The sequence below is a fragment of the Ictidomys tridecemlineatus genome, chromosome 1 (genome assembly GCF_052094955.1).
Source record: "Ictidomys tridecemlineatus isolate mIctTri1 chromosome 1, mIctTri1.hap1, whole genome shotgun sequence".
NCBI lineage: Eukaryota > Metazoa > Chordata > Mammalia > Rodentia > Sciuridae > Ictidomys > Ictidomys tridecemlineatus.
In genome coordinates, this window is record NC_135477.1 from 168069572 (window position 1) to 168083409 (window position 13838).

General features: G+C 39.6%; 1 protein-coding gene across 5 annotated transcripts in view; it reads left to right on the forward strand.

Annotated features, from left to right (window-relative positions):
- Sgcd (sarcoglycan delta) overlaps nt 1-13838 on the forward strand; it is a 928109-nt gene that overhangs the window by 701415 nt on the left and 212856 nt on the right. For all 5 annotated transcript variants that reach the window (XM_078051547.1, XM_078051537.1, XM_078051538.1 and 2 more), the window contains one exon: nt 10052-10153. In XM_078051547.1, coding sequence (XP_077907673.1) covers nt 10052-10153 — 102 coding nt within the window. The remainder of the gene's footprint in view (nt 1-10051; nt 10154-13838) is intronic.

Below are 13838 nucleotides of genomic sequence, written 5' to 3' on the forward strand. Positions count from 1 at the left end.
CCTATCTGGGTTTTGGACACTGGTTCCCAATGATAACTGAGATTCGTTCTGTAGGTGACATTTTTTTCTTTTTTCTTTCTTTTTTCTTATTCTTTGTTTTTTTTTTTTTTTGTATCATGGAATGAGACTGTATTTAAGGGGAAAGAATATAAATGTTTATATCACCCTACTTCCCATTATGGGTTAAGAAAGAAACAGATTCAAAGGCACTAGGCTGGTCTAAATTTATACCAACATCTAGTAGAAGGGGTGAGGCCAAGACCCAGGTGCTACACTTTGCTGGTGATTGCATGGGATATGCTCACACACATTTAAGAATAATCTCACCTGGCATGGTGGCACACACCTGTAGTCTCAGTGGCTCTTGAGGCTGAGGCAGGAGTATTTCAGTTCAAGGCCAGCCTCAGCAAAAGCAGGCACTAAGCAATTCAGTGAGACCCTGCCTCTAAATAAAATACAAAATAGGGCTGGGAATGTGGCTCAGTGGTTCAGTGACCCTAAATTCAATCCCTGGTACCAAAAAAAAGAGGAATAATCTCTAGTTTGCAGAAGTAGATAAAATCTCCCTGTTGTTTCCTCCGGTAGCAAGCTACCAGTATGGTTCTACATAAAGTGATATCCAGAGCTTATTGACTTTCTAGCCAGACTTAAGTTCTTTGGGGAGCTGGAATCAGGTTCTTCCTGGCTAACAGAAGACTTTTCATCCAGCAAGTGGACAGGAAGTAACTGAGTCAGGGACTACAGCTGGCTACAATGCTGGCTCTGCCTTCTAAAAGCTTACAATCTAGAAAAATAAGAGGAGGGTGTGGTCCATCAGGCAGTGGCTCTTACACCATTAGCTCCCGGATATCTGAATTGCTCACATTTCACTACTGAAACCGATGGCAAGTAGCTGGGAAAATGCAATTCCACATGTGCTGGAGAGAGAGAGAGAGAGAGAGAGAGAGAGAGAGAGAGAGAGAGAGAGAGAGAGAGAGAGAGAAATCAAAGAATTCAAAATGGTGGCTCCTCTACTATCTTGTATACCTGCATGACCATCCTGTTAACCCTCTGTGGACATGTGGCTTCATACAGAAATAAATATTTATTGTTTCAAGCTGCTGACATTTTTCCTCTTTACCATAGTGTAGTCTAGCTTCCTTGGAACTTTAGAAATTATTACCTTGGTTACCTGACTGTTCCTGCATGGAGCATGAGGCTTAGGAGGAGCACCAGAAGGCAGTGATGAGCTCACTCTGTCCAGTGCTGTCTTAGCCCAGGACTTATTTTGTTAGTGTACCAAATGCTATGTGTGTGTGTGTGTGTGTGTGTGTGTGTGTGTGTGTGTTCTATAATAGAGGAAAGATGATTCTCAAAGGACTGAGGGGGGGGGGGTAAAATCACTAAGCCTCTACAGGACAACAGGACTTAGACAATTGGTAATAAAGAGATTTAGACTCAAGCCCTCTATGTGTGTTTTAGAGATGGGACCTTCCTACCCTCACCCCATGCCTGGCCTCCTTGCTTTACTCAACCCCAGGAAAAGAAAGAGGAAAGAATGCCTGCCTATATGTTATTGTTGGCAACCAGGTAAAACTGAAGGCTTCAAATACCTTGGATCTGTCAGTCATTTAAAGCAACTTTATGAGATACTGTAAAATATAAGCAAGATATCACATCCTGACCATTAGGGCTCTAAGCAATTTGGTAGGTACATATGTCTTCTTCTCTGTTGTCTATCTACCCATCTGTCCATCTGTTTCATGGACACATAGTTCTAGCCAATACATAAGCTTTGTGGTAACGAGGAAGTAATAAGGGGAAGAAGGAAAAACATGTAATATGTCAACACTGGTGGAAAAAGAAAGAAACTGTAAATGACATTGAGATGACACAGAAAATGACTAAAAGGAGCAGAAGTTGTGACCCGGATACTAAGGGGTCACTTGATCTTGCTGTTGTGTTAATTACTCAGCTATGGTAATTTCCCCATTTTTAATGCTCCTGGGAAAAATGGTCAGGAGCTACCTTTGTAGCCTGTCCCACAACTTGTAAAATATTTCCTGTGTCTAATTTGCCTCCGTCTTGCTTCCCTTTAGGAATCCTTCATCAAGCTTGGTCTTTGGGAGAAACAAAACACTGCCAACTGGCACCTTTAAGAACTCCAAACAAAACATAGACAAATCATACCTATTTCCTCTTTTCCCAGCATTCATCTCTGAACCACTTCTCTTGACTGATGTTGGGGATTTCAAAATTCATAATGCCATCACTCCTGAATTGGCTCCCTCCTTTCTGTGAACATCATTGCATGTTGGCTATTCTTTAAAACATTATTTTTATTAAGGTTATATTTGCATGCTGTAGATTCACCCACTCCAAGTATACAATTCAGTGGTTTTTAGCTAATTTGACTGTTATGCAGCTATCCCACAATCCAACTTTAGAACATTTTCATCACCTCTGTATGGTCCCTTAGCCCAGATGCAGTCAGCTCCATTCCTACGGCCAGCCCCAAACAACCACTCATCTATTTTCTGTCTTTATAGCTCTGTGTCTCAGGTCATCCTATGTAAATGGGATCATGCAATTTATGGCCTTTCTTGTCTCCTTTATTTCATGTAGCATAATGTTTTTGAGGATTATCTACATAAAAGCATACATCATTATTTCATTCCTCTTTATTGCTAAGTAGAATTCCATTGCATGTATATAGATTATAATACTTATCTATTCATCAGTTGATGGTAATTTACTTCTTTTTAGCTTTTAGAATTATGCTACGCTACTATAATCACTTATGTGTAAATCTGTGTGGACATAGGTTCTTCATTTATCCAGGGCAGACACTTAGGTGTGGAAATGATGGGTCCTGTGGTAACTCTATGTTCAACTATTTTAAGAGCCAAGTTCTTTTCTGGAGTGGCCACACTACTTTACATTTCCTGGGTGGTGTATGAGCCCTGCACCTCTACATGTTTGCCATCATGTGTGTTACCTGTGTTTTTTTCTTGTAATTCAGAACTCTGCAACACTTAATGACTCTGAACTGGTGTTTAGCACAGGGTTGGGCACACAGAGCTGAACAGGGTGGTGTGGAGCTTGGTGGTTCAGGAGTTTTGTTCTGGAGTTACACTGTCAGGGCCTCAAAATATCTGTTTTCTTAACTGTGAAATGGAGCTAATGGTCCCTCCCCCAGGGTTATAATGGAGGATTAATGAATGCAATGCAGAGGATATACTTTCCTAATGCATATGAAGTGAAAGCTTTTGTTACTTATGTTTCAAATTTTGCATCAGTGAGCGCTTTCCAAACAATATCTAATTTAGCCCACTTCATTTTTCTCTTGCAGCTTCATATTTAGACATGTACAAGGTATGTCCTGGATCCCAAAGGTAAAATTATAAGTGATTCATAATCCCTTATCTCAAGGAATCTGAAGTCTAGTGAAGCAGGATGTAGATGTGCATGGGTGATTACAATGGCAATGATAGGGGACAGGACATGGAAGGCAACATGAGACAGAGGAGACGAGACGTGGCGGTGAGATGGGGGATGTGAGACTGATGGAGAGGCGCACAGGGATGAAGGCACCCCAGAGGGAGACACTGAACCCAGACAAGACTCCTAAGCAAAACTAAAGGAAGAGAGAGGGGAGAAAAAGAGCTGGGGAGAGTATTTCTGACCAAAGGAGAAACTCAGAGAAAGAGAGTGAGAGTGAGTTTAGAAAAATCACCAACATTTTCCATGGCAGTAGAGAAAGACTGGAAAGAGGTGGAGCTGAGGAAGTGAACAGATGGAGATCAAGAAATGTGTAAATAATATGCAAAAGAAAGGAAATCGGTATGTTGACATGATATCTGCTCTCCCTTGTTCATTGCAGCACTATGAAATAAGGCACAGGGCCAACTTAACTGTCCATCAAAAGATAAAGGGATAAAGAAAATATGGCATATAGATTTAATGGAATACTATTCAGCCTTAAAAAAGAAGGAAATCCTGTCCTTTGTGATAACATGCATAAACTGGGAGACATTATGTTAAGTGAAATAAATAGCATCACAAAAAAGACCAAAACAAAAAGGTGTTAAATGTTGCTTAAATTAAGGTGTTTGCCCTGTATATTTGCTGCCGTGTTCTATTACATTTTGATACATGAGGAACTGCAAAGAAGATATATCAATATGCACATAGTGTAAGGGACCATTAATAAATTAAAGGGAAAAGTCTGAAAAATTTATAATACTTCAATATAGCATTTCCCAACTCTGATTCTCATTATTGACCTCCTTCCCAGGAGCATCATACTGGACACTTAAGAATAGTTATGCTTGCTACATACAGAGAGTAAGATTTGTTTTTTCCTCCCCTTGACTCCCCAGTCAAGTCTCTTCACCTAGTGAGAATGGTCCCTCTAGATGGAAAGCTCATGTAGAGGTGGGTATAAGTGTTACTATTTTTTATAACCCCCACACTACCTTTAAAAATGTTAGTGTGGACAGTTCTATCTAGAGATGGTTCACGTTATAATTTTGTTATTTGCTCTTCTTAGATACACATTATAGTAGAGTGTATTTTGGCACATTATGCATATATGGAGTACAACTTATTCTACTTTCTATCCCATTCTTGTGGTTGTCCTTGAGATGGAGTTTCACCAGTGATGTTTACATCTGACTCATTCTACTGTCTTTCCCATTCCTATCCCACCTCCCTTCCATCATTCTCCTTTGTCTAATCCACTGCTGCGTTGCTGTCTGTTAACAATCCACATGTCAGAACATTTCACCTTTGGTTTCTTAGGACTGACTTATTTCACTTGGCTGATAATCTCCAGATCCACCTATTTACTGACAAAAATTCATGAAGTTATTCTTTATTTATTGCTAAGTAATATTCCATTATGTATATATACCACATTTTCTTTATCCATTCATCTGTTGAGGGGCACCTAGGTTGGTTCCATAGCTTAGCTATTGAGAATTGAGCTGCTGTAAACATTGACATGGCTGTGTCCATTTTTTTTTTTTTTACTTTTAAAGACGTGAAAGTGATAGCATTCAGTGGAAATCACATTTGAAACTTTGATCTTGCTCTGGACTAGCCATCTGTGGTACAATACTTGCAACCCTGGACAGTAGCAGCAAACCACAGCTCTCCTTAGACCTTGCAAGCAAGAGAGTAAGCAAATAATACTCTAGGATGTTGAGTAGGTTAGGAGCATTAAACGAATTTCCTATTCATGATGCTTTCAACTCACAGTGGTTTTATAATAAACCTATGGGCCATAACCCCATTGTAAGTAAAGGGATACTTGCATTTGTTGAAATACTACTTATCAATACTATTTGCCAAGCAACGTTTTAGGAATGAGATCAAAGGAGTGAACAAAATAGTAAAAAAAAAAAAAAAAAAAAAATCCCATTCCTCATGAAGCTTCCATTTGAATGCAATCTGTGCATAGGTAAAATTATTTCGTGCTCAGATCAGAACTAAGTCCTGCCTGCCATTAAAATTGCTCCAGGAAGAGATTGCCTTGAGAGTACTTACTAAAACAGGACTTGGCATTACTTCAAGCTCGAAATGTGCTGACGGAATTAAAAACCTGTCTGATGCTGATGCAGCAGGAAAATCACAGGAGCAGGAAATAGCACTTTCTTAAAATCAACATAATACCAATTCCCAGTCCCCCTGGGCCACAATGGCTGGCTGTCAGCTAAGTCCACTGCACTTGGGAGTTTACAGATGTCCTGGAGTTGCCCAGCAACTCTGGGGGGTCCTGTCCCCCTTGTGTGCTGCTCTTACTGAGAGAGCTGGGGTCTTACCCATGTGATCACTTGAAGATTAGTGGTTCTGCTGCTTCTCTGCTACTCCAGGGCCAGAGCCCTGCAGCCACCTCTTTTTGAGGCCTTAACCCCTCCTGGGACATTGCAAGACGCTGGTCTCCGACTGATGGGAAGCACAGATCTCCTGTTCACCCCCCAGTTGGAAAATATCTCTTTTTTTCTTTCCCTTTTCCACTTTCCTCTCTAGCTCACTCTATTCAATGAGATTTCCCTTTTATAAAAGATGGGAAGTCCCAGTGCTTTCTGACTGCCTCTTCTCATTTGCAGGATTTTAGCCAAGTAATCACAAAACTTGGGAACCTGTTTGAAATGGGGATCTTAGGGATCAGGTCCTAGCATGAGAGATCAGAGGAAAGAACAAATTAATATTTCAGCCTATTGTCCCACCACTCTGAAAACTCTCTACAGTACTCATCTTGTAGAAAATTGGCTATGCCAACCAACCTACCAATCAGGACCAGATAAAGAGGAAGAACAACTGCTATAGTCCTTGTACCAGCTCAGAAGAAGAAGCCACAGATTGTACCCACCTCTGCCCATGTCCCCAAGCATTGTCTCTCCTGAAAAATCTTATGGAGAAGCCTTCTTCAATTAGACTGGGAAAATAATGGGAGGTGCTCTTGTATTTTCAAAAACTCCTATTCTGAGTGAGTACCATGGGCCAGGCCTGAGTTATGACACTGGTGAATCTGCAGTCACCAGGACAGTCAGAGGCTCTGCCCTTGCTGGATGACAGTGGACCCTGACCTTGCACTTGTGATGGACTTTGCAGACTTCATTCCCCAGACTTCACTCTGGCAGTCAGTCACACCTGTTTGGTCATTTCGCTTATTGGAATTATTATGCCTGTCTTAAAGAGAATCTAAGATTCACAGTTTGGAGAAGAAAAAAGATAAAGGATTCTGAATCTTCTCCATGCCTCTTTTACATTTTACTGGAAGGAGAGTAATATGTCAGAATGGACCTGAAGTCCTATCTGAATTCTACTCATAGCTGCTGCTGCAATTAAAGGTTGCAACTATTTTAAAGGATGCTGATCTCAAGACATTGTGGAGTGTCTTCAATCCAGGGCTACTGTTCCAAAAATATGAAGGAGACTCTCTATATGTGGGGACATGTCGTTGGTTACTGTCATTGACTTTTTGTTTTGCAAATAGAGGAAAATGACAGAAAGTCACACGATTCTGCTAGATCTTTCCCACAAAATACCTTGATACATATCTGGAGACAGGGAAGGAGGTTGGAAAACTTAAAGCCGATGATGCACAGAGTAGGAGGAATCCAGAAGTGGAAGACATGATAGGGGCTTGGGAAGTTCGTGGAGAGTTTCCATACACAAGGATTTAAGTGAAGAGTGAGTCACTATTGTAAAGCATGAAAAGGACAGAGTGTGGCAATCAGTGCAAAGTAATTCATCATAAACGTTAGGAATGTAAGAGGGAAGTGAAATAGATCTTATTTGGGATAGGCTAGCTAACTACCCCCCGAATGTAATCTATTATATGAGAATATTTATGAGTCTTTTTTTTAATTTTATAAACATACATATCAAGCATACAAGACAGTTTAGGAAGCATATAGAAACCAGGTTTGGCATGTGTTTTTTCGGAAGAGGTCTGTCTCTCTAGCTAAGGGGATACTGAAGAATAATCCCAAAGTAAGAGTGAATTCACATCTCTCTCTCTCTCTTTTTTTTTTTTTGGAAGGATTTGAGATGCCTTTGGGCTCTTGCTTTCTTTTTCTTTTTTTCCATGTGTTGCAGGTTCTGCCTGCTGCCGGTGAGATGTGGCCATGTCCTAATGTCTCTCGCCTCTCCTACTGGGTTTGAGTACCAGTCCCTGGCCCCCTTGGCAGACCTGTGCCCACGAGTGCCAGAAACAAACAGAAATATGCAGATGGTACACTGTCCACAGAGAACAATACTGACCTGCAGGATCTGTTCTGATCTCCAGGCTGATGTGCTTTTATGAAGAAGGGTTGGGGAAGAGTGCCCATTTCTCACTTGGCCATTCAGTTCCACCCTATGTGATACCTGTGTTGAATTTATGGAGTTTTATTCACAATGGCAGTGCCCGGGGAGAAGAAGCTGAAGGAGTCTAAGATCACACAGCTCAGTGAAAAGGGCTGGGTAGGGACTGTGGTGAACCATGGAGCCTCTGGGGGTGTCCAAGCAGGACCGCTGCCATTCATCTCCATGACAGTGGCCATGAGAGAAGGCAGACCTGGAGTCACTAGGATTCCAGTGTTCAAGAGAAACTGAAAACCTAGATTTTTCATTCTAGTATTTTAGTTTCCAAATGCTATTAAGAAATGGTCGTGTAGGCATTGTGTATATAAACATACACAGTCTACACAGGGTACTTCAGGGAAGGGAATCATGGTAAAGGGAAAAATTTGTACTTTAAAAAAAAATCCTGAAAAAATTGAGATAAAAGAGGTGAGACAGGATTGGTATGGGTTGAAAACTTGCCTGGCATAAGCCCTGGGTTTGATTCCCCAGCAGCAATAAATAGACAAATAATAAAAAATGAAACAATTGAACTTCACTGATATCAGGTGGCAGAACCACACAGAATGAATTTCAAGTGACTTTGAAATCCAATAATTTGTGCTTCCTTAGTAGGTAGGCTATGCTTTAAAGATTTTTAAAAACAAATGAATTTTAAATTGTTTTTATTAATCATGTCAGTTTTGTAGTAGCATTAGGGTTTTGAAACTGTTGTGTGTGTATTGCGGATTAAATCAGATGAATTATCATGAGACAAATGCATGGTATATTTTACTTAAAACTACAGAAAATACATGGTGGTTTTTATTTTACTTTTATTTAATGTTCTATACACTAAACTATTTTCTTGGCTTCTACAGAAGCAAGGGCTTATCCAGTAGCTATGAGAATGTAAATCTCTGCACTTTGGGTCTCTACATACCAGTTCCTGCTAAAATGACCCATGTTGTCACCATAGAGGCAAAAGATCCACCAGGTCACAATAAAGACTTGGGCGTTATCTTGAAGGGGTTCTTCTCCATGACCAAAGGCAGGAAAGTTAGAAAATTAAAAATAAAAATTTATGTTAGGGAAAAGTGAACATTGACACTAGGTATTGGACATGAACAAAGGAATGATTGTTACTGTTACTTATAATGGGTGTGATATAGGGCAGAGGAAGATGGATACCCCAGGAATTTTCAGAAAACAGGTTTATTTAAGCTGCCATGGTGCAGAGAGGCTAATGCCTAAATATCTCTGGACCTGAGGTTCAGAAATTCTTTCAGATTTATACTCAGTGACGGTCACATGTCAGTGGGAGTGGATAGGAACCTAATAGTTACTCTTTGTCCTATAATCTTAGGCTAGACAGAGATTTCACACCACACGTTTTGTCTATAAGAAACAGAAAGCTTCAAACCATATTGACCTCTCTCCAGAATTCCTATGAAATGCTGTTGACACCCTTTGTAAAAATCTTTCTGACAAGAGAACAAACTTAATTATGGGGTACCTGGTCTGCTTCAGTTGTTTGATATTAATTAAGGAATGGTTGCTCTTTGGAGGTGGGATAATGTATATGGATAATGTGATCATTTTAAAACTGAGGGTCAGAGGACTGTAAGGGGGTCCAATAGACAGCAATAGCCATGATATGATGATAGTTGAAGATGGGTGATGACTACCTAGATGTTTCCTAGCCTTTCTCTTATATATATTTTAATAATAAAAAAATAATAAAATATTAGTTAAAGTGTCAGTAACTTATTTGACTTCTTAAATGTCTATTGAGCCAAACATGCTATGTTTAAAAGTCAGATGTGACCCACAAGTTGCCAGTCCATGCCAATTTCTGCATGGACATCAGGAAACCAGATCTTGCCCTTGAACCTTGAGGGTCATCCTTCACTTTCTTTCCACCCACCTCCTGCCTCCGTTCCTCCTGCTCTACTTAGCAATAAGTTCCTCCCTCTCCTAGCCAGTTAGTGACTAAGGGGCATTACAGATTGCTTGAAAGAGAATTTTCTCAGAAGTGAGCCAAAGGGATAATCTGCATAATTGTATTGAACAATGCCTCCTCATATTTTCTGTGTTCATTTGGACTTCCCTCATTTTGCTCCTTCAAATATTAAAAAAAAAAAAAAGCAATAACTTTGTTTCAATTTTTGACAGCCTGGGGTATTTTGAAATTTTGGCTAATCACATTTTCCCTGTTATCTCTGTGTCTCTATTTCAGGATGGAATGGGAAATTTGAGAATCACAGAAAAAGGTCTAAAGCTAGAAGGAGACTCAGAATTCTTACAACCTCTCTACGCCAAAGAAATCCAGTCCCGACCGGTAAGTTTCTGATGGAAAGAAGGAAAAATGATTGTTCCTCTGGAATCTAAACCCAGGAAAATGTATTTTGCTGTCAGCAAAGACAAACAAGTGGGGAGGAAGAGCTGATAAAGGTAATCAGATGGACTGGGATTCAAATCTGAAGCCTTGGGTTATAATCACAGCTGTGTTACTGGGAACAAGTGGAATGACTTCTCTGAGCCTCTTTCCTTTTTTCAGACAGAGGTTAACAACCCTGCTAACTAACCATAGAGACTGTATTGCACATTGGGTAATATAATAAATATGGAAAGCCTTAAATACTATACAAATGCAAGATAATATTGTTAGTATTTTTAGTCAGCCTGGATTGCCCCACACTTACGATCCCAGCTACTCAATGGCTGAAGCAGGAGCATTGCAAGTTTGAAACCAGTCTGCGCAAATTAGTGAGACCCTACCTTAAAAAGACTGGGGATGGCTCACCAGTGGAGTACCGTACAGTTCAGTCCCCAGCACCAGGAAATAAGAAAAAGTTTTGATATTGCTTTTAATTGTCAAGTTTCCAAAGCCAGCTTTGGAAACACAGAACTAAAAAATTAGATTCTCATTTCTTGATTTTGTTTGGATTATGTAACCAGTGTTGGTTAGAATCAATTCATTATGACAAAGAATACTCTGAAATTATACTGACTCTCTGTGGAGCAAGTGCCCTTATCTGGGCACCTTACTACTTTCCATGCATTATCATATCAGTATCCAATTCTTAGGTTGGTCCAATGGGGTAGGAATTATTATTGTTCCATTTTACAGATTAGGTAATTAAAACTTAGAGAAGTAATATTGTCCAAAGCTATACACTTATGAAATATCAGGGTCAAAATTTCATTTCTGGGTATCCAATTCTAAAGCTTTTGTGTTAACCATGGTCTCCTACAAAAACCTTTACTTTCATTTAGTTTTTCTTTTTTCTTTTTTTTTTTAATCATGATGGAAGTGATTCCTGCATACCTTGCTTTTAATAAAAGATATCATCAAAATTTATTGTAGGCATGTTTTTAGGTTTGTTTGTTTATTTTTTTCTTTTGCAGGGCTGGTAAAATTTGCTTTTCTAAAAGGTTGCTAATGTATTCACTCTGCCCAGGATAGATCTATATCCACCTGCAAGCACAGAGCAACATGAAAGTTTCCCAAAGCGTTATTTGCATTGTGTGCATTGATTAGCATAATTAATGAAATTCAGCAGCTTGGTGCAGTGGTTAATTTTATCTGAATGTCATCTAAAGTCCTGAATTGTATTAAATTAAATGTAACTACTGAATTGCCAATAAGTTCACTTCCTGCCTTGGAAAAGAGGAGTCCGAATATTTTTTAAAAATCACTAAAACAGCAAAAATTCAGCTACACAATGATGATTTATAAAATTAAGCTAGAATCTATGGTGCGTTGACTTGGGTACCTAGATCCTAAGGGTATAGTCAGTATATTCACTGCTATGGAGGCATCTCTACCCTAGAAGAGTAGCATGGTGACACTGTAAGGAAAAGGAGCAGGTGCTATTCTGCTTTGGACTGAAGAGACAAATTTCAGGCATTTTAAAAGTACCTGTTATATGCGTTATCATTTAGCAATATCTAGTTCTGCCAATCTGGAAAGTTGGTTAAGGAAGTCATTTATTTGAATTACTAGTTGTTCATTAGTTTAGTAATCTTATCTGTATTAAGTATGTTTAACATACTAGTTTGGAGTAATCCCCTTGTGATTGCAAACTTGATGGCAAACTTTTTCTATAAAGGGTCAGAGAGTAAATATTGCAGGTTTCCCCCATCTCTGTTTTTACAACTAAACGTGAAAACCATTCTAGCTCAGGGACCATACAAAAATAGTCTATAGGCTATGTATGGTGTGCTACTGACTCTAATCTAAATTAATGATATTCCCATAAATATATGTGTGTTCTGCTTCAGTTGGATATGGTATGGGGAGTAAATTTTAGGATTATGGGTAAATTAATTAATACATGTTAAGTATTTCTTGGTATAGAATCAGGTCATAAAGGAATTAAGATATGTATTTTGGAAAACTTGAAACAATGCCTGGTGCTATGGACTCTGCATGAATTGAATTTAGCAAATATGTCAGCCGGTGCCATCTGTGAACTCAGTCAGCTGATCTCAACTCAGCGATCCACTAGTTTGGAAGCTGTAAAAATGGTTTCAAAAACTTGCTTTAATGTTGAAAAATCAGTGAGTTCAATTCAAGTCACTATTTAAAGAAAATGCAAAAAGTTAGAGTTCACTTTTTTACATTGTTAATATTTATTTTTCTTTTCAAAAAATAAATACTAAAGTCTTTTAGACCTGTTTCTGATAACAAAATAAATCTTCTAACTGAACAAGGAAAACGACAGTCGTGCATTACACAATAAAACATCAGAAAGACCCATGAGCTCTACCTAAACCTCGGGTGTAAGTCCAACCCCCCCCTCCTCCATTGCATGCCCCCCTCCTTCCAGCCACTGTTCTCACCAGTACTACTATAGAAGGCTCCTCACTGTCTGATGCCTTTTTGTATTAGGGTTCTCTAAAGGAACAGAATCAACAGGAAGGGTAATTATTAAAGGGGGACTTATTAGGTTGGCTTACACAACCAGAAGCTGGATAGTCCACAGTGGCTGTCTGCAGGCTGGAGAGTTGGAAGAACCAGTAGCTATGCAGTCCAAGAGGCTGAAGCCCCAGAATAAGAGAGATCAGTGATGCTACCCTAGTCTGAGACTGAAGGCTTCTGGAGAATATGCTTTGGAAGGGTGAAGAAGTGAGACTCCCAAGAAGCAATCAAGAACCTATTCAAGAAGAATCAGCTTGCATCTGCTCCTGTTTCCTTGTTCTTGAACTTTAATTCCATCCAAGCCATGATCCTATTGGACTGCAGCTGCCCACTCTTAGGTAGGGTCTCTGTTTCAGTTGGCTATCCCACATGCCAGTCATTCCTAGACAGACCCTCATTGACACATCCTTTGCATCTCTTAATCCAATCAAGTTGGCAATTCAAATTGACCATTACACTCTTACTCAGCTTCCTTATCCAAGCTGTAGCCAGCGTGGCCCACCTTCAACAAGTCTCATCCCCTTTGAAAAAGATTCTCCAGTGACTTCCCCTTGCAATTGTAATAAAATCCAAAGTCCTTACTTGTTAGAGTCTGTAAACAAGTCAGGATGGCGCCTGGCATTTTGCCAGAGGGAGTGGTTTGTGAAGTAACGCCAGCGAGCCATAAGTGTGGAGATTCCTTATTGGTTGACTGCTGTATCTAGTTTATGTTAATTAAGATAAGCTGTGTGGAATGTATAAATACCTCTGTTGTCCTACAACAAACAGCTCCCATTCCTGCTGTATCAATGTACACAAGTTGTTCATCACTCCCCGGTTATTTTGCTGCAGCCGGACGATGGCACTTACTGAGGCTTATAAAATTCTTCATCCCATGTTTTCCTTGGAGAGCTCCTTCTGGTCACCCTCATTTTGGCTCAGATGTTTGGAAAAATCATCTTCACCTAGCCAAATATAAATGGCACATTGCTCTCCCCACCCCAGCATTATTGGCATTATTTGACATTCTCATTTATAATATAGATTTGGAAGGGAAGAAGATCCTCTTGATTTTGTCTACTGTATTTCCCAGCCCTGTTGCTGTGCCTGGCATATGATA